Source organism: Capricornis sumatraensis, chromosome 7, assembly GCF_032405125.1.
Source record: "Capricornis sumatraensis isolate serow.1 chromosome 7, serow.2, whole genome shotgun sequence".
Classification (NCBI taxonomy): domain Eukaryota; kingdom Metazoa; phylum Chordata; class Mammalia; order Artiodactyla; family Bovidae; genus Capricornis; species Capricornis sumatraensis.
The window spans coordinates 118,906,980-118,926,512 of record NC_091075.1 but is presented as its reverse complement, the minus strand read 5'-3'; the positions used below and the strand labels follow the sequence as shown (position 1 = coordinate 118,926,512).

The 19,533-nt window shown below is 67.8% G+C and overlaps 1 protein-coding gene across 6 annotated transcripts; it reads left to right on the top strand.

Annotated features, from left to right (window-relative positions):
• Positions 1 to 1,597: 1,597 nt before the first annotated feature.
• FGFR3 (fibroblast growth factor receptor 3) lies at positions 1,598 to 15,983 on the top strand. 6 transcript variants are annotated; one of them, XM_068975100.1, is made up of 18 exons: positions 1,598 to 1,706; positions 6,960 to 7,226; positions 7,340 to 7,393; positions 7,555 to 7,563; positions 8,925 to 9,097; positions 9,187 to 9,310; positions 9,399 to 9,589; positions 11,040 to 11,184; positions 11,653 to 11,843; positions 12,147 to 12,292; positions 12,652 to 12,773; positions 12,857 to 12,967; positions 13,114 to 13,304; positions 13,390 to 13,512; positions 13,591 to 13,661; positions 13,824 to 13,961; positions 14,054 to 14,159; positions 14,247 to 15,983. In XM_068975100.1, exons 1-18 carry the CDS (start codon positions 1,598 to 1,600, stop codon positions 14,391 to 14,393), a joined length of 2,418 nt encoding a protein of 805 aa, XP_068831201.1. In that variant the 3' UTR covers positions 14,394 to 15,983. The 6 variants fall into 6 exon arrangements, with proteins under 6 accessions (XP_068831201.1, XP_068831202.1, XP_068831200.1 ...); XM_068975101.1 differs by having other exon boundaries at positions 12,144 to 12,292; XM_068975099.1 differs by lacking the exon at positions 11,040 to 11,184 and adding an exon at positions 10,214 to 10,364.
• Positions 15,984 to 19,533: the final 3,550 nt, after the last annotated feature.

Below are 19,533 nucleotides of genomic sequence, written 5' to 3'. Positions count from 1 at the left end.
TGGGGTGTCTCCAGGCTGCACCTGGAACAGCAGGATGGCCGGAGCAGCAGGTCAGAGGCACTCTCCTCGACCAATCTGCTGATGGGCACATGGAGCCTGAGAAGCCAGAGGTGCTTGGCTGTGGGGCCCAGCTCCTGCAGGTCCCCCTCTCCCCTCTCCAGGCATCTCAGGCTTTGCCACCAGCTCCCCACCGCGGCCTTCCTCAGAGCCCCAGAGTCGGGGTCCTGCACCTGGGCCGCCCAGCCCCGCCCTCCATTCTCACAGAGAGCACCTTGTCTCACAGCCAGCACCCTGTCTCCAAACTCCTCCCTGGGGTGGCGTGTGCTTGGGGAACCGTTCTGGCCGGGAACTCAGGCAGCTGAGCTCTGCGAGCATTCAGCAGGCGCTTCATAAATGCAGCAGCAGGCCCCCAGCTCGCGGGAGTGCAGGCCCCTAGCATCCCAACCCCAGGCGGCAGGCCGAACTGGCCTTGGTTGCAGGCTTTCTGGGCTGCTCACGCCCCGGGGTCTAGCCTGTGCGGCTCCGTCTCGGTGAAGCCTCCCTGACAAGTCTCACCCGCAGAGACCACCCCTCTCTACGCCCCCTCCCCATCCAGCCTTCCCCGGGCCTGAGCCCCTGGTCGGCGGCCCGGTGGCCACCGGGACAGCGCGCTGTGCAGAGAAACCCGCACTCGGCCTCTCTGTGCGGGGGGGGCCCGACGGTGAGACTGGAGGCCTCGCGGAGGAGCCAGGTCCCACGCCCTCCGAGACCGCCGGGCGCCCCCGCCCCGCCCCCTCTAATCCCCTCGGCGGGCAGGGGCTGGGCCGGCCGCGGCCCCGCCCCCGGACCGCCCCCGGGGAGGGGCGCTTCCCCGCGCCCCGCGAGCCGGGGCGGGCGTGGCCGGGGCGGGGCGGGGCGGGAGCGGGCCGGCCCCCACTGGCTGCCGCGCGCCCGGCCGCCCCGGCTCAGTGCGCGGTGGCGGCGGCGGCGCGGGCAGCTGACGCCGGCAGCTGACGCCGCGCGGTCCAGCTCGGCCGGGCCCACCAAGCACTGCCGAGCGGACGGCCGGAGGGACGAGGCGCAGGCGCTGGGCCGGCGCGCGGCGGGCGCGATCGGGAGCCGCGCTCAGCGAGTCGGGCGCCCGGGGCCGCCAGGTCGGTGCGTGGGGAACCCGGCGGGCGCGAGGGGTCCGGAGCGCGCGGCGGGCTCGGATCCCGAGCGGTGTCTGCGGTGGGGCCCGGCCGGGGCGCGGGCTTCCCGCTCTGGAAAGTTTGCCGCCGCCGCCGTCGCCGCCCTGGGAGGGCTCTGCAGCAGCCAGGGAGGGAAGGGGGAGGAGGGACCGCGGTGGGGAGGCGGCGGCCGGCGCCAGGCGGCCCGGGAGCTCTGGGCGGCGGCGGCGGGCGGGCGGGGCAGCCGGGGATCGGAGGGGCCGGGGCGCGGGAGCCCGGCCACCGCCGCCTCCGCCCCTGCGCGCCCCGGCCCGCCCGCGTAACGAGTTGCTTGCTTCCTCCCGCAGACTCCGCAGCGGCGCCCTCCTCCCGCCGGTGCTAGAGCCGGGCCATGGGGGGCAGCATGCTGGCGTGCGCCGCCTGAGGACGCCGCACCCCCCGCCCCCGCGATGGGCGCCCCGGCTCGCGCCCTCGCGTTTTGCGTGGCAGTGGCGGTCATGACCGGCGCCGTCCTCGGGTCCCCGGGCCTGGAGCCCCGCGTTGCACGGAGAGCGGCAGGTACGCGGGGACCCGGCGGGCGGCGGCGGCAGGGCCGGGGAATGGGCGCCGAGGTGGGTGTGGGGCGCTGGATGTCTTGAGTGGGCCCCAGGGCACGCTCTGCGCTGGCATCGCGGGGCCGGCGTCCGGGTTTCTGCCGCCCGCCCTCCCCGGGGATCGGGGCCAGAGCTGGCGCGGCAGTTTGTGGGGCGTCTGGAGCCGCAGGGCTGCCACCCAAGTACGAGGCTGTGGCGGCGAGCTGGGCACCGCGGTGGCATCCGCGCTCCCCGCCCCCCGCCGCTCCCCAGCCGGGCGCAGCCTGCCCCCCGGGCGCCGTCGGGAGAGCTTGGAGGCCGCGTCTCCACGATTCCCATTGTTCTGCGGGGTCCACACTGACGGAAAGCTCCTGCTGTAGGTGCCGCTTCCTCAGCCCCCTCGGGCCCCAGTTCACGGCCAGCTGCAGCCAAAGGCGACTCTGGACTGTGAAGGGAGGGTATGAAAGTGCGTCAGCCCGCGGCTGGGCCCCAGCCCCTCAGCGGCCTTGCACGTCCGGGGGACGCCTTCTAGTGCCTCCGTTCTCTCCATCCCAGCTCTCGCGCCCCGCGAGTTAAGATGACTGCCCCCCTGGGGCGCCAGGCCGGGCTGGGAAGTGGTCAGCGCGAATGCCCGAGCGGCGGGGGGCTGTCGTCGCCCTTTGGCGACCAAGGTTCGGCGGGACGTCGAGGGTCGGCAAGAAGGGCCGGTGGAGTACGGGCAGCGGAGGGTCTGAAGCGCGTCTTGGCCCCGGTCCCCGCCCCGCACACGCGCCGGGCCCCCCGAGGTGCAAGCGCGCACCGCCCCCCCCCCGTCCGAGCGCTCCGGGTGCCCACGCCCGGCACGCGCTCTGCCAGGCTCCCGGTGGCGGCCTGGCAGAGAGGGGAGGCCCGGGGGGCGGCCGTAGGGAGCCCGCCTCCCTGGAGACCGACGACTTTGGGGCGCTGGAGAGGGTCGGGGCGTGCGAGGGGCTGCGCGCACCCCGGTCCCCGGCCGGGCGGCCGCGCGGAGGGAGGCCTTCGCCCGGTGAGCTCACGCCCCACCCGGGCGGGACCCGAACAGCCGCTCCTTTGTACCGCGGCGCGGCCACAGACGCGCATTGATGGCGGCCCGGCCTCGCGGGGAGGTGTGAGCCGGGCGGCTGCGGGCGCGCGGTGCCAGGGAGGCGGCGGCCGCGGGCTGCACGCAGGCAGATGGCGGCCCGCCCCTCCCCGAGACCCCTGCGCCCCTTCCTGCGGCGGCGGCGGCGGCCTCCCGGAACAATGTCATTTTTTTATGAATGAAAGTGGGCCCGGCGCTTGAATGTGCGTGTCATTCAGCGGCGTGACAGAGGCCGTCGGGAGGTCAGCGCGCGCTTTTAGCGCCTGCTAGGGCGGCCCCCGCTTCCAGGGGCGCCGAATAGGCGGCCGCGGGGGGTAGGGGGTCCCGAATTAGCATTCGCATTCAGATAAAGATATTACTCCCTACGGCTGGGGAATGTCAACTAGCCCCGGGGGAGGGGCGGGGGGCGGGGCCCGGGCCTCCTGGACCCCCTGCGGCGCAGGGGGGTTGAGGGGGACGGGCAGAGGGTCCCCCCACCCCCGCCCCGCTTTAAGGGACTGCCGGCGTCCCCCACCAGATTGCGGGCCTGGGGTGGAAAGACCGAGTACCGGGGCCCTGCCTCCGCAGGATAGTTGGTGAAACAGGTAGAGAGTTGAAAGATCAATAAACTTAATCCGGTTCCTGAAGGAGCTGCAGAGGCCTCGTGAAATTTACAAAGGTCCCAGCCTGGCTCTCTCCCAGGACCATAAGTATGGCGCTGGAGCCGACAAAGGTCAAGGACAGCGGAGGAGGTTCCGCAGCAGGACTGCCCGGCCACCCCGGGAGCCCCTCTCCACGTGGAGCCACTTAGGGAGGGGTCCCTGGGGGTGCAGGGCACGTCTCAGGAAGGCCCTGGTGGCAGCCTCCCCTGCCTGCTCCCTGGCAGGGCTGGACTTTGAGCCCCACGGGCCTCTGGGTGATTCATTAACCTGGGCTGAGCCTGAGGCTGGACTTCTGGCCTCTGAGCCTCTGCGTGGAGCTGCAGAGCGTCCCCGCCCTACCCCCCCAGGCCCTCAAGTCCCAGATGGCACACCCCATTTTACAGTTGGGTCCAGAGAGGAGCCGGGGTCTCGTTGAGGAGGTGGGGACATAGTGCCCAGGCAGCGGTTTGGGGGAGGGGGTGGCCTGGCTGGCCCGAGTGATTTACAAGTGAATGAAGGCTTGTGGTGGGGAGCCTCTCTGGGGGGGTGGGTCCTTCACCCCAGGCTCTGTTGGGCCCCGAGGGGCTGCTTGCCTGCCCCAGGTCCGGGTGCTTGCCCACAGCCTCAGTTTCCTTGCCCGTCCAGGAGTCCTGGTGGCCGCTTGTAGGAGGATTAGGCTGGATAATCCTGTAAACCCTCATTAGCCTCCGAATTAGTTAGGCCTCGGAATCCCACCCCTTTCTTTTTCTAACTTTGTTACCAAACCTTTCAGATTCTTTGGTGGGGGGGAGGCCCTGACTTCAGGGTCCCACCCTTTTACTAACTTTGTTACCAAACCTTTCAGATTCTTTCCGGTGGGCGGGGGAAGGCCCTGACTTCAGGGTCCCACCCTTTCTTTTTCTGACTTTGTTACCAAACCTTTCAGATTCTTTTGGGGGGGGGGGCCCTGACTTCAGGGTCCCTGTGGGGTGCCCTCTGGGCTGTTTAAAGCATGTACCTGGTGGTGGAGAGCTTTGCGCGCCCAGGACCTGACGGCTCTTCTCTTCCAGCGGCTCCGGGGGCTCCTCTCAGTCAGGTCTGAATTCAGTCCTTGTTCTCCTGGTCTCCCCCAACCCGGGCACACCCCATGCGTTGAGGGGGCCTCAGCTGTAGTGAATGAGTGAACTGTAGGACGTGAGTTTGAGCAAATTCCAGGAGATGGTGAAGGACAGAGGAGCCTGGCGTGCTGCAATCTTTGGGGTCGTAAAGAGTCGGACAGGACTGAGCGACGGAACAACGGTAGTGACTCCAAACCTGAAGTGACCCCGAACCAGGAGCAGGTTCCCCCAGCAGAGGCTGCAGCCGTCCGCACAGACGGGCTCCAGCTCTGGCCGGGTGGACAGCAATCCTGGGGTGTAGCCCCAGGGCAGAACGGGTCTCAAGTCCCCTACTTGGGTGGCCTCCCTGTTCTGACAGTGGGGGAAACTGAGTCATGGGTGGTGAGTGGCAGGGTCACGGGGATTCTGGGCCTGGGAGATGGGGCCAGAGGAGGGCCTGGCGTGGCTCCTCCAGGGCATGGTACCCCTTGGCGCCCCTCACTGAGCTTAGGCTTTGGGGGTGCCTGCGGGAGCAGGTGCTGTGGACCCTCGGGGACAGACACTGGCACGTAGCACCCGGGCACCCACCAGGCACAAAGGACGTTTGTTGCCTGCCAGATGTGGCCCCTGTGGCTGTGCGGGTGTGGGAAGGCCCCCTGGTGTGGATCAAGGAAGGCTTTTCCTGAGGTCCCTGGGGACAGGGGCTGAGTAGTCCCCAGCACGTGCCCCCCACCGAGGCAGAGCGCCTGCTGCGTCCTGTCCGTCACTCTGTATCTCCCTACCTGACCACCCTCTTGGCCCTTCCTGGTCTCCCCGGGGCCCCCTGTGGCGCAAGGTGGGCCTGGTGGGCTGGACCTGCAGGAAGGAGTGATGCCACCATCGTCCCTGCCCAGGTCCGCAGCCATGTGGTGGGGCAGGATGGTGGGCAGGTCATTGGCCCTCGGCTGGGTCCAGGCCCCGACTCCCCCTGCCCCCCGACCAGCAATGGCTGCAGGCGAGTCCGGCCTGGGGTCCATTCTGAGTCCTCCCAGCCCCTGCTGGACCGGGTTGAAGCGGATACTTGTGCGGGTGGCTTGACCTGCCGTCACCTCCCAGACCAACCCGGAACCAACCGCTGTTGCCCTTGGGCCGAGGCCTGAGGCTGAGGCGGCCACAGCTAGCCTGTTCTTGGCCTTCTGGGGGACCTCAGCCAGCTCCCAGCCCTGGGTGGTCCCCACACGACGCCGTGCCTGGGACTGGGGGTTGCCCTTTAGGCCGGGAGCCCCTGACTGGGGCCCAGGGGATGCAGATGCCACAGGCGATTGAGGGACCCCCCCCTGGTGGGCCCTGAGCCGGTGGGCCTCTGAGGTGGGCAGGCTGAGTGGGGCCTGTCTGAGGAGTTGGCGTGGCCAGAGTGGGCAGCTGGGCCTCGAATCTAGGCCACGCGTCGGCAGAATGACAAGTGAGGGTGCGGCGAACCCAGCTGGGTCTGCGCGGTGGGACCACCCAGCCCTGTCCCGGGCCCGAAGCCCAGGCTGCCAGGCATTGTCCGCCCTGGCAGTGAGACCTGGGCGGGCGGTCAGCCCCTGGGTCTTGGGCCTTGTTGGCCCCATGGGATCTGGGTGGGCTCTGGGCAGGGGGAGGGCCCGGGGGCTGAGCGGACATCCGCAAGGACCCCCCAGCCCAGCTTCTTGGCACCTGCTGGGGAGGTGGGCCGGGGCTGCCTGCCTGGCCTGGGGCCCCTATGTTGGCCCCTCCGCCGGCCGAGCCTGGAGCCCTCCTCCTCCTCCCCTCCGCGTCCCCGTCTGTACCGTGGGGTCCTCAGTCCCTTCACCCCACCAGCCAGACCCGGTTCCACACTTGCGTCATTTCTGACCCCTTTTCTGGTGCTCACTGCTGAGCCTAGTTTAGGTCCCAGGTGCTCCCTTCTGGGTTGGCGTGTAGACTGGCCAGGCCCTCTAGGGCCTCCACCCCAGGCCAGCCTCTCCCGTCTCAGCGCCCAGACGTTCTGGGAAGTTTGGGGTGCTCCCTTCTATGCTGGGCAGTACCTGTTCTCAGGTCCTGGGGTGAGGGGCACCCCCTCCTGGGATCGGTCGCCTTCCCCTGCCCCGTGTCATCCCCACCTGACGTCCCCAGGAGATCGGCCATGCACGCACGCCCACCTCCCGCCATGCTGAGCCCATTTCCAAGTGGTTGGAAAAAAAGCAGGAGGAATACTTCACGACACTCTGGAGTGTCCCGTGTCCGCGCAGCGTTTGACTGGCGTGGCCCCCCACCCGTCTCCTTGCGGGTCGCCAACATAGGAGGGTTGGCCCTGGCACCGCTGACGGTCATCCCCGCCCTGGCCCGCCCTGCAGGACGGCTGGCAGGACTGCTTCCCCGGCCTCTGCCTCCAGGCCCCAGATGGCCTGGTGCGTCTCGTGCTGCATGGGGACACCCGCCTCACACCCCCATCTTGCCTGCAGAGGCCCCAGGCCCCGAGCCCAGCCCACAGGAGCGGGCCTTTGGCAGCGGGGACACCGTGGAGCTGAGCTGCCGCTCGCCGGCGGGGGTGCCCACGGAACCCACCATCTGGGTGAAGGACGGCGTGGGCCTGGCGCCCTCGGACCGCATCCTGGTGGGGCCACAGCGGCTACAGGTGCTCAACGCCTCCCACGAGGACGCCGGGGCCTACAGCTGCCGCCAGCGCCTTTCCCAGCGGCTGCTGTGCCTCTTCAGCGTGCGCGTGACAGGTACTGGCGAGGGCGCGGCGCTCCGGCCGGGGCGGCACGGGGAGCCCCGGCGCCGTGAGGGTCCTGCTTGGCTGCAGGGCGCTCCCTGCATCGCCCTCTTGCCTGCGTTACAGACGCTCCGTCCTCGGGGGATGACGAAGATGGGGACGACGAGGCTGAGGACACAGGTGAGACCAGGCTCCAGGTGCGTGGGGCTGCCCGGCTGGAGACCTGCCTTCCCACTGGGGCCCCGCCCGCCCCATGAGACCGAGGCCTGGGGACCACTTCCATGGGGTTCCTTCTGTGTGGGGCAATGGGTGCCCACCCCTGGGCTCTGGGGGCAGGTGAGGGGTGGGGTGTGCTGCAGGGCCGGGGGCCGGGGCTCCAGGAGCGCCCGGGGGACTGGTGTGGCCAGGGCTGGGGGAGCCAGGCTGTGGTCAGTTCTGCGTGTGCGTGAACTAGGGCAGGGGGCAGCAGATGGGTTCAGGGAAATGGGAGGCACCTGGGATCGCCTAGGCAGAAGGGGTGGCCGTAGGCATCGGGGTGTCGGGGTGTCGGGGTGTCTGGGTGCCAGGGTGGCCGTGGGTGTCAGCGTGGCCGTGGGTGTCGGGGTGTCTGGGTGCCAGCGTGGCCGTGGATGCCAGTGTGGCCGTGGGTGTCTGGGTGCCAGCGTGGCCGTGGGTGTCTGGGTGCCAGCGTGGCCGTGGGTGTTGGGGTGCCAGCATGGCCGTGGATGCCAGTGTGGCCGTGGGTGTTGGGGTGCCAGCGTGGCCGTGGGTGTCGGGGTGCCAGCGTGGACGTGGGTGTCGGGGTGTCTGGGTGCCAGCGTGGCCGTGGGTGTCGGGCGCAGGTGTATGTACTGGGAAGGGGCTGCTGTAGTGGTTCCTGGCGGCAGCTTGTGGGTGACAGTGCCCAGGTACCTGGGCCTAGAACAGCAAGTGGCAGGGGGCTTTGCCCGGTGTGGAGGGGCCGGTCTGGGGAGGCGGGCTGTCTGCTTTTGGAGGAGCTGAGTTTGTAATGCCATGAGATGCGGGCTGGGGGTGTGGGGACCCGGTGGGTGCCCTGTCTGTCTTCTCCCTCCGCCCTGGTGGGTCCCGCCCACTCTAGGGTGGTCTTCCCCTGTGGCTGCGGCACAGGGAGCCGGGCAGCTGGTGGGGCTGCCAGCATCCCCAGCCCAGCCCCAAAGGAGAAAACCAGCTGGGCTGTGAGGGTGGGGGTAGACCGTCTCGGAAGGCAGGGTGGGGAGCAGGGCTTTCCGACGTCCTATCACCCATGGGGCAGAGCGTGGCCTGGGGTCCCGCAGAAGCCCACGGGCTCCTGGCCGGCCTCAAGGCTCCGGGTTCTCTGGGTGGCTAGGGGCGGTGCCCATCCATCGAGCTGGGCATCCTCACCTGGTGTGCCCTGGTCCCTGTGCCAGTTGGTGGGCCCACCCCTGATGGGCCCGCCTGGGTGGGTGGTGATCCTGAGACGCCTCTGCGTCCTGGGTCACAGTGCGGCGCCCTGGACCCCCTGACTGGAGCTGGTGTTTGAGGAAGGTGAGGGGACCTGGCTTTGGGCGTGCCCGGAGGTGGCATTCAGGCTATTGGAAGCTCGTCCAGCCCTGGGAGGGGGTCTTCGAAAGGCTGACATCCCCTCCGCAGGCGGGAAGCAGGCTGGAGAGGGACAGGCAAGCCTCTACCCACCCCACCCTGTCACAGCCTTCCCTCCCTCCCCGGACAGCAGGGGCCCCTTACTGGACGCGGCCCGAGCGGATGGACAAGAAGCTGCTAGCGGTGCCGGCCGCCAACACGGTTCGCTTCCGCTGCCCGGCTGCCGGCAACCCCACGCCATCCATCACCTGGCTGAAGAACGGCAAGGAGTTCCGGGGCGAGCACCGCATCGGAGGAATCAAGGTGGGCCCGCGGCGGGTGGGGGTCGGGGCGGGGCCAGGCGGCGCTCAGACCAGCTAACCCACCGTCCGCTCACCCGAGTCCACCCGCAGCTGCGGCACCAGCAGTGGAGCCTGGTCATGGAGAGCGTGGTGCCCTCGGACCGCGGCAACTACACGTGCGTCGTGGAGAACAAGTTTGGCAGAATCCAGCAGACCTACACCCTGGACGTGCTGGGTGAGGCCCGGGGCGTGGGGGCGGGGGCCGGGGCGGGGGCCGGGCGGCGCTCAGACCAGCAGCCTCTGAAGCCCTCCCCGCCCCGCAGAGCGCTCTCCGCACCGGCCCATCCTCCAGGCGGGGCTGCCCGCCAACCAGACCGCCGTGCTGGGCAGCGACGTGGAGTTCCACTGCAAGGTGTACAGCGATGCCCAGCCCCACATACAATGGCTCAAGCACGTGGAGGTGAACGGCAGCAAGGTGGGGCCCGACGGCACGCCCTACGTCACCGTGCTCAAGGTGGGCGCCACCGCCGGCCGGCCGGGCGGGGAGGGCATACCAGGCGGGAGGCCTGTCGGGCTGGGCCTTGGGGGAGACGCAGCGGGGTCGGCCTGGGGGCGGGGTCTGTCCGCGTTGGCCTGCAGACCCAGAGCGGGGCTCTGCCAGCCCCGGCGCCTCCCTGGGCCCTCAGGGCAGGGCTGTGTTCCCACAGCTCCGGGGTTGGGGGCCACCCGAGCTGGGGCGATTGCGACATTTGCTGCCCAAAGAGAAACATCTGTTAAGACACACGATGGGGCTGAGGGGCGGGATCGGGGGTACAGACTCGGGGCGGGGCAGTACCCGGAGCTCTGAGGCCTGGCAGCGTTGGGGCGGGGACCCCAGAGGTGGGTGGCCTGAGCACCCCGAGGAGGACCTCTCTGAGGGTTAGCGGGCGGCGGGGGTGCGTGACGGGCAGCTGTGTCCAGTGTGAGCACAGCGCCCGCCGTGAGGTGTCTCCATGCCTCCTCCAGGCAGCCCTCCTGGCTGGTGCCGCCTGGTCTGCCCACCCGTTCCTCGGGGTTGGGCGAGGGCCAGCTCCTTGGCAGTCACGCCTGTGTGTCCGGCGGGGCCCCCGCGCCTGAGCCGGGTCTCTTGTCCCCGCAGTCGTGGATCAGTGAGAGTGCGGAGGCCGACGCGCGCCTCCGCCTGGCCAATGTGTCCGAGCAAGACGGGGGCGAGTACCTCTGTCGAGCCTCCAATTTCATAGGCGTGGCTGAGAAGGCCTTTTGGCTGCGTGTTCACGGGCCCCCAGCAGGTAACAGCTCTGTCCCACGCCTGCCTGGCACGCCGAGCTCCAGCTCTGATGCCCTGGCCCTGTGCCCACCCGCACGCCCCGCCACTCCCGCCCCACGACCCTGGCTCACACTCTGCTCCTGGCGTGGCCGCCTCTGCACCTTGACCCCCCCGGCCTCCGTTGTGACCGCCTGCTCGGATCCCCCACGGCCTGCGCTGACCCGCCTGCAGCTTGTGTGTGCCCCCGGATGCCCTTGCCCTGGGGCCGAGCCTGAGCGCCCGCCTTCAGCTGCTCTAGCATGCGCGCCGTCTCTGTCTGTCCATCTCTCCGTCCCCTGCTCTCTCTGGCCCCGGCTCCCACGGCTGCTCACTTCTGCCTGGCCTTGTTGCCTCCCTCCCTGCCCCCCTGGCTCCCCCGCCTGCCCTTTTCCCCCGGTGCACGCTCACCCTGCCTGCTGCGCTGACAGCCAACGTGTCTGGCTCACCTGGGACAGAGGACTCGCCGGTGGAGGGACTGGCTTCGGGCTCGGTGTGGACGCGCGGGGCAGAGGCCACTGGGCCGCGGTGGCGGCGGTCGCGGTGGTGGCGGCGGCGTTTTCCTTGCAGCCTGGCCGGAGCGGTGCCGAGTGGACTCTGGCTGCGGTGCCCGTGGGCTGCTCTTGGTGCTCTCCTATCGCGCTGTGTTCTCTCTTTGTAGACGGCGGGCGCTAACACCACCGACAAGGAGCTAGAGGTTCTCTCCTTGCGCAATGTCACCTTTGAGGACGCGGGGGAGTACACGTGTCTGGCGGGCAATTCTATCGGGTTTTCCCATCACTCTGCGTGGCTGGTGGTGCTGCCAGGTATCGGCTTCTGCCGCTCTCGCTCTGTCCTCTTGGGGCTTGGGACGCGCCAGTGCCGCCGGGGAGGCCAGGGGACTGCAGAGCCCTCCAGCCAGGTTCCGCACCCGGCCTGCGGGCAAAGTTCGCTCGGCCCTGTCTCGGGCCGGACGGGCCTCCCCCCGATAGTGCCCCAGCCCAGCGGGGTCCCTGGCAGCTGATGCGGTGGTGCTGGCGTCTCCCGGGTGGCGGGTGAGGGTGCTGCTGGCTCTGCTGGGCTCTCTTCTTTCCTGGGTCTGTCTGTGCTCCCTGTGGCCTGCGCACTTCTGGCTGCTGAAGACTCAACGAGGCCTTGGCACTCCCCCCAACCCCCCCGGGGGCGGGGTCTGTACCCGGTCCTGGGCCCTCCCGCCATGCCCGCGGCTCCGGCTTGGGGCAGCGCGCGGGCTCCCGCGACGCTGGGCTAGGCCGCCGACACCTGTGTCTTTACAGCCGAGGAGGAGCTGGTGGAAGCCGGTGAGGCTGGCGGTGTGTTCGCGGGCGTCCTCAGCTACGGGCTGGGCTTCCTCCTCTTCATCCTGGCTGTGGCCGCCGTTACGCTCTACCGCCTTCGGAGTCCCCCCAAGAAGGGCCTGGGCTCGCCCGCGGTGCACAAGGTCTCCCGCTTCCCGCTCAAGCGACAGGTAACAGAAAGTAGATACCAGGTTCCGAGCCCGCCCGTGCCCTTGCCCGGCCCGCTGCCCCGGCCCCTGAGTGTGTCCCGTCTGTAAAGTCTGAGGACATCAGGGTGTGAGCTGAGCCCTCCCCGGTTTGCACAGTCACCCCATAGAGCCGGGTTACTCCGGGGCAAAATATGTTAAAAACCTCCATTTAGCACCACAGGGGCAGAAGTCAGGTCCCTCTCGGGCATGTGGTCCGCGGGAGCCGCACTCCGGGCCCTAGCTGCCCGGCCTCGTGGCACCAACCTGCCTCTGCCGACCCAGCAGGTGTCCTTGGAGTCCAGCTCATCCATGAGCTCCAACACACCACTGGTGCGCATCGCCCGGCTGTCCTCGGGCGAGGGCCCCACCCTGGCCAACGTCTCTGAGCTCGAGCTGCCCGCCGACCCCAAGTGGGAGCTGTCCCGGGCTCGGTCAGTCGTGTGCGCAGGCCTGGGGCCCTGACCCAGTGGCGGGTGCGGGGGCACAGAGGGTGGGGGTCCCATAGTGGGGAGGGGTTCCCACTCGGGCCTGACTGAATTCATATGGGAGTCAGGCAGGCCTCTGATGAATATGGGGCTGGACGCCCCCTCTGAGACGGGTGAGGGGGACCCACTCTTGGAAAAGTGCCCTCACAGTCAAGAGGTCAGCGGGTAGTGTCCTTTACCCATTAGCAGGGCTGCCCGGGCGAGTGTGGAGGGCTTCCTGGAGGTGGCAGCACCGACCTCATGCTGCCTGGAAGAGGGCCTCAAGCAGGCAGGTGTGCTCACGGCCTCTCTGCTTCTGCCACCAGGCTGACCCTGGGCAAGCCTCTCGGGGAGGGCTGCTTCGGCCAGGTGGTCATGGCAGAGGCCATTGGCATCGACAAGGACCGAGCTGCCAAGCCCGTCACGGTGGCCGTGAAGATGCTGAAAGGTGATGGTTGGGTGGGGATGTGGCGAGGGGGCCTGTGCCAGGCTGGACGGCCCTCCCTGACTCAGCTGCCCATCCCCGCACAGATGACGCCACGGATAAGGACTTGTCGGACCTGGTGTCCGAGATGGAGATGATGAAGATGATCGGAAAACATAAGAACATTATCAACTTGCTAGGCGCCTGCACGCAGGGCGGTGAGAGGCGGGATGGGGGCGGGGCCTGCGGTGGGCGGGGCCTGCACAGGGCGGTGTGGGCCGTGGGCGGGGCCGCGCGCAGATGCGGTGGGGGTGGGGCGGTGGGAGGCCCGCAGGGCGCCCCTCTGAGCCGCCCGTGCCCCCAGGGCCCCTGTACGTGCTGGTGGAGTACGCGGCCAAGGGCAACCTACGGGAATACCTGCGGGCGCGGCGGCCCCCAGGCACTGACTACTCCTTCGACACCTGCCGGCTGCCCGAGGAGCAGCTCACCTTCAAAGACCTGGTGTCCTGCGCCTACCAGGTGGCGCGGGGCATGGAGTACCTGGCCTCGCAGAAGGTGAGCGGGGCCGGGGGCTGGGGAGACAGGCGCGGTGGTTGGAGAGGCCGTAGGACTGGCTCAAACCCGTGCCCCCGACCCCCAGTGCATCCACAGGGACCTGGCGGCCCGCAACGTGCTGGTGACCGAGGACAACGTGATGAAAATCGCCGACTTCGGCCTGGCCCGCGACGTGCACAACCTCGACTACTACAAGAAGACAACGAACGTGAGCTCAGCCCGGGGAGGCGGGGGCCCTGGGGCCAGGAGGGCGCCCGGCAGCCAACACGCCCCTTCCTGCCCCCAGGGCCGCCTGCCCGTGAAGTGGATGGCACCCGAGGCCTTGTTTGACCGCGTCTACACCCACCAAAGTGATGTGTATGTGGCCCCAGACTTGGCAGGGGCGTGGGCGAGGGGTGGAGCACAGGCCTCTGGGGGCAGGTGCCGGGAAGGTCTTGGGGGCGGCCCCCTGGCGCGAGCCCTGCGCCCCAGTGGGGTCTGTTCCAGGGCTGACACGGCTGTGCCCCCCACTACCCACAGGTGGTCCTTCGGGGTCCTGCTCTGGGAAATCTTCACGCTGGGGGGCTCGCCGTACCCTGGCATCCCCGTGGAGGAGCTCTTCAAGCTGCTGAAGGAAGGCCACCGCATGGACAAGCCGGCCAACTGCACGCATGACCTGTGAGTGCGCGCCCGCCGCTGCGGAGGGGGAGGCCAGTCCCGAGGGCAGGGCGCTGGGAACGCAGGGCGGGGCCGACTTGCATGTCCCCCAGGTACATGATCATGCGTGAGTGCTGGCACGCGGCGCCCTCGCAGAGGCCCACCTTCAAGCAGCTGGTGGAGGACCTGGACCGCGCGCTCACTGTGACTTCCACCGACGTGAGTGTGGGCCCGCCCCGCCCTGCTCCGCGAGGGCTCCCGTGTGGAGCCAGAGCCCACTGACCACAGCCTGCCTGCCGCCCGCAGGAGTACCTGGACCTGTCTGTGCCCTTCGAGCAGTACTCGCCGGGCGGCCAGGACACCCCCAGCTCCGGCTCCTCGGGGGACGACTCCGTGTTCGCTCACGACCTGCTGCCCCCGGCCCCACCCGGTAGCGGAGGCTCGCGGACGTGAAGGGCCGCGCGGCCAGCCAGCCGAGCCCCCATCAATGTGAGAACAGACCCCAGCCCACCGTGCTGCCGCTGGCGTGCCATGATCCCTTGGTCCCGCCGGCCCGGGCCCACGACCTGGAACGGGTGGATGGATGGACAGACAGCGTCACCTGTGTGTGTGTGTGTGTGTGGGTGTGTGTGTGTGTGTGTGTGTGTGGGTGTGGGTGTGGGTGTGGGTGTGGGTGTGGGTGTGCGTGCACCCACGCATGTGTGCTCTGGGGTCCCTGGGGTGCTCGCCCTGCTGTGCGGTGACCTCTTGGCCACCTGGACTGGCAGCACCAGGGACCAAACGTAGAATGTAAGGGGCTTCTCCCATGGGGCCCTCCCTGGGCCCCCTGCCCCGCCCGCGGCCCCCCACAGGGAGCACCAGGGGCTGGCCAGGCTCCGTGTCCAGAGTGGGCTGAGGCCCCTACAAGCGCCCAAGCTGAGCCTACAGGGAAGCCCCCGCGTGGCGCACCTCCCCCCCCGCAAGTGGCACCTTCTGCCTGGGGTGTTAGCAGCCCCCACCTCTAGGCCTCCCCACTCCCCACCCTGTCCCCCAGAGACTGAAATTACGGGTACCTGAAGGCGGGAGCCTTTAACTTCTATCTGAAAGGTTTATTCCAGAAATGAGTGTACATTTATATAAATAGATGCTGGGTATATGATACACACATACATATATATAAAATATCTATATGGGAGAAGGCAGGCCGGTACAGCTGAGGCTCGGGACCCTGAGGGGGCGGGGGCAGGGGCGGGGGCAGGAGCAGGGGGGCGGGCCCCCTCCGCTGGGGGAGGCCCCGGGGACTCACTGTTGAGACAAATGCGGAGACCACGGAGCCGGGAGGGGCTTTCCTGTCCTTGGGCCTGTATGTTTGTGAAGTTATTTATCGACCCCCAGAGCCGTGTCCTGTCGCTCCCCAGGGCCCTAGGGTTTAGCCGCATGGCAGAGGTTTAAGTTTTAACTTATTAACAGTGAAAAGGTTTATGCTTCGTTTAGGGGATTGCTGAGGGTGCCTCCAAGCCTGCACCCCAAGGCTGGAGCCAACCCCCAGGCACCCTAAAGGGTCATTAATAGTTTGAGATGATTCCATGAGGATATTTTATTTCCTTTGGCCTTCTTTTGCAGGAGAAGTAGATTTCTATAGGATTTTTCTCTAGGAGATTTATTTTTTTAGACTTCAAAGCAAGCTGGTATTTTCATACAATTTCTTCTAATTGCAATGTGTTCCAGGCAGGGAGGCAATTTCAGGGGGGCCACCCCTGCATGCAGGTTCAGATGTTATTAGATGTTACAAGTTTATATATATCTATATATATAATTTATTGAGTTTTTACAAGATGTATTTGCTGTAGATTTAACACTTCTTACGCAATGCTTTTAGACTTTAATAGCTCGGACTGCTACCTTTCAAAGCTTGGGAGAGAAAGCCACAGATTCAGTTTCGTTACTTTTTGTACTGTTAACTGCCCTGAGTTTGGGCGGCTGTTCTCTGCTTGTCAGCAGGCTCAGAGTGGTCTCTGTTCTCAGGGACCCCAGCCTTGTGGGGGCCAAACCGGCAGACGTGCTTTACAAAAAATAAACAGACACCTGGTTCAGATCTGTGCTTTCTTGTCTTGTCTTTCTTGTCGTGGGGTCCCAGGCAACTCCCAGGTCCTCCCTGCCCTCCTGGGACAGGTCCCATCATCTGTCCCCTGAGGAGGGTGGGCTCCCTGGTTGCAGCAGGGTTGGGGGCCTCCAGACTGGACTGGCTGCCTGGGTCTCACTCTCCCGGCTTTCCAGCCCAGATCTCTGGCACAGAGGCCTGCTACTGGCAGAATCTCGAGATCACTGGTGGTTTTCACTGCCTTGGTCTGGGCTCTCCAGGGGTAAGGGGTGCAGACGATGTGTTAGTGGGAAGGGGCCGTGAGAAGAGGCTGGGCCTGGCCATCCTGTCTGTCCCCAGCTCATGGAGTTCAGGGACTCGCTGTTCCAAGGCCTCCGCCCCCACCCTGTCCCCTGTGTCTGCTGACCCAGTCAGCTGGGGAAAAGGAGGCTTCTAGGTGGCTGCCCCTGCCACACCGTGCCCCCCCACCCCGCCCCGGGGCATGGAACCCCATGTAAACAAAGCCCTGGGCTCTGACAATCTGCAGTCCAGGCCACACTCCTGCTCCTGGCTGGCTTCCCTCCCCATCCCAGGCCTGGCACCCCTTTGGGCCCCACCATCGCCCCCTGCACAACTTCTGGCAGGCACTGTATGCCAATACTCTGGCTGGTCAGTCAGGGAGCTGAGGCCCAGTAACAGGACCGGGGCCCGCCTACTGCAGAGTTCAGAGCCTGAGGGAGGCAAGACAGCAGAGCACGCAGCAAGGGTGGGGATGAGTCTGGGAAAGCTTCCTGGAGGAGGCAACGGTGGTGCCCGGCAGGGAGGCTAGGGTGGGTTCAGGGACAGGTGGCCGTGCAGACTCCCGTCCTGCCTGGAACTGAGCACCGGCCAGGGCTGGCTGGTACTACCCAACGTGCCCCTGCTGTGAGACCTGGTGGCCCTCTGTCCCTTATGTCCCACCATTTTGAAGGACAAGCCGGCCCCTGGGCACTGAACTTTTATTCTGGTTTCAAAGAAACTTGCTTCCTTTATCGGTGTGCTCAGCTTACCTTTCAAGTGAGGGGTTTCTGGGCCCTCTCTGGAGACCAGTAGAGGCTGCTAGGGGCTTGCCTCTGGATAACCGTGCCGCCCAGAGCCTGACTACTCGGGAAAGCGCCTCCGGCCCCTCCCAAGCCTCTCCAGCCTGCCAGAGACCCCGTGTTTGTGTCCAGTGTGCGGGGGACACGCGGCGATAGCGGCGGAGAGGGCAAGGAGGCCAGGGAGAGCCAGAGCGCAGAGGGCGCGGGCGAGGCCACAGCCGGGAGGCGGTCCCGGCCGGGACGGGCGCAGCGCGGGCGAGGCACGCCCTCTAGCGCCGGCCGGGCAGCGTCCCCGCCGCGCCCCGGGCTCCTCTTTGGCCTGGCCCGGGGCTGGGGGCTCGGTGCGCTGTCTGAACAGCCAGGGGCCCGGCGACCGGAGGGCCCGGGGCCCGGCTCGGGGGCGGCCTCCTGGGACACAGGATGGAAACCCAGGGCTGGCCTCTGACCAGAGAAACGGGCCCCGGCGGGTAGGCTGGGGCGCCAGGCAGCGGGGCCAGACAGTGGCCAGCCCACCCCTCCGCGCGCCCGCACCTGCACGCCCTTCACGCCCCGGGCCCCGCCCCGCCCCGCCCCGCCGCCGCCACGCCCCTCCCCGCCGCCACCACGGCCCCTCCCCTCCCACCGCTGCCCCGCCCCCGCGCACCTGGCCCCGCCCTCCCATCGCTGCCCCGCCCCTCACCAGCCTGGCCCCACCTCCACCCACGGCCCGCCCCCTCGCCCACCTGGCCCCGCCTCCACCCGCGGCAGGCAGGTGGGGGTCCCGCCCAGGCCCGGGGCGGGCCGCAGTGGGCCTAAGGTGCAAGCCATAAACACCCTGCCCGCCCTCGGAGGCTCTAGAGCCCCGTCTCCAATCCTGGACTCTTGGCCTGGCCTCGCCCTCTGCCTTCCCCTCACGACCTGGGATGCATCACCGGGCTGGTGTGTCTGCACCTCCGTCCTGGCTCCCTTGCCTTCGGAATCCTGTTCCCACCCTGTGGAGCCCGCCTGCCCACCTCGCCAGGCTGGACACCAACCTCGCAGTGTCCTCTTCCCCAGGCAGGTGAGTGAGCGCGCTTGGCTGCAGCTGTCTACTCGGCCACTGTCTTGGAGGAGCTGCGGCATCATACATGTAAAAACATGTGCCCCCACCGGGGACGAAGGTCCCCAGCTACCAAGAGCAGGCTGTAAATCAGGACCCCATCTGGCTGTCCCTCCCCAGGTCTTGTCTGAAACAGCCCTGCCCTCCTCCGCTGCATGTGGCTTGTGGAGGGGGACAGCCATGGGCACGCTGGTGGCTCCTGCGGGCCAGACTTCCCTGGCTGGGCATGAGGCACTGCCTGGGGCACATGGCTGGTGGCCCTCACATCCCGCTCCCCACCAGCCACTCCAGCTCGCTGTCCCCATGACAGCCATCCCAGGAGGCTGCACCCAGCACAGGTGGCTCCCAGCATTTCTCCCAGCCAGTCCATGGGCTGGAATTCTCCCTGAAGAGCTTCCTGGGATGGGCGCCACTTCCTCCTGAGAAGGCCAGGTGCCCTCCCGTCCATCACCTGTTCTCACTGTGACTCTTGTCACCAGGGCCGGAGCTTCCTCAGCATCACCTGGATGTGTGGACTTTGTTTACAATCGATTAAGTCTTCGCTGTTATGGACACTCACTCTGACCTCAGTTTGGCCAGAAGCGCCCCTCCAGGTTGCTGCAGAGTCCCGACTGCAGCCTGGCCCGTAAGCCACCCCTGCCCCGCCCTCGGCCAGCTGTGCCCCCTGGGGCCCCTTCATGTGGCCTTCTGAACTGCACGTGAGAAGCCTCTCGTCCTGGGGCACCAGCTCGTGCCTGCAGTTCATGCAGCCCTTGCCCCTGGGCACCTCCCAGCAGAGTGGACACATTCAGTGCAAGGCGTAACGGGTCTGGGTGCCTGCTGGGGGCGAGATCCTCCCCCCCGGTCACGGGCCGCACGTGAGCGCAGAACCCATGGGGCGGAAACAGGTGCCGAGGCCCAGCTCAGGGGCAAAGGGTGTCGGGGCTCAGCAAGGGCGGAAGGAACCCCCCATGGGGCTGCAGCCAGTGCAGGGGGGAGGCCGCCTGCGGCAGGCTGGACTTCCCCGCTGGGAAGGAGGGCGACAGGACAGGGCCTGTCCTGCTCCTTGAACTGTCTGCCCGGCAGCCCTCCCGGCTGGGCGTCAGTTGTCTGCCCAGGCAGGGCACACCCCTGGAGCCGAGATGTGGGCCTGGGGGGCGGCAGGCCTGGCTGGTTCTCTTGGCTCTGCCCAGGTGTCGGGGGGGCCGCAGGGCCTTGGGACCCCTCAGACAGGGGCAGGCCCTGGCAGGTGCTTCCCCCGACCCAGGGGCCCTCAGTCTCTCAGGATTTCCCTCTCCTAGTGATCCCTTGGCCAGGGTCCCAGCCCTGCCCACTGGGGACCACCCCCCAGGCCTGCTGTGGAGAGGAGAGGGTGCCACAGCAACCTGGTCAGACAGA

Excerpts from the sequence above, each read along its gene's own strand:
- FGFR3 (XM_068975099.1), top strand. The coding sequence starts at position 1,598 with ATGGGCGCCCCGGCTCGCGCCCTCGCGTTTTGCGTGGCAGTGGCGGTC. Across the intron at positions 12,968-13,113 it reads AGGCGCCTGCACGCAGGGCG|GGCCCCTGTACGTGCTGGTG; the intron begins GTGAGAGGCGGG and ends CCGTGCCCCCAG. Across the intron at positions 13,513-13,590 it reads ACTACAAGAAGACAACGAAC|GGCCGCCTGCCCGTGAAGTG; the intron begins GTGAGCTCAGCC and ends TCCTGCCCCCAG.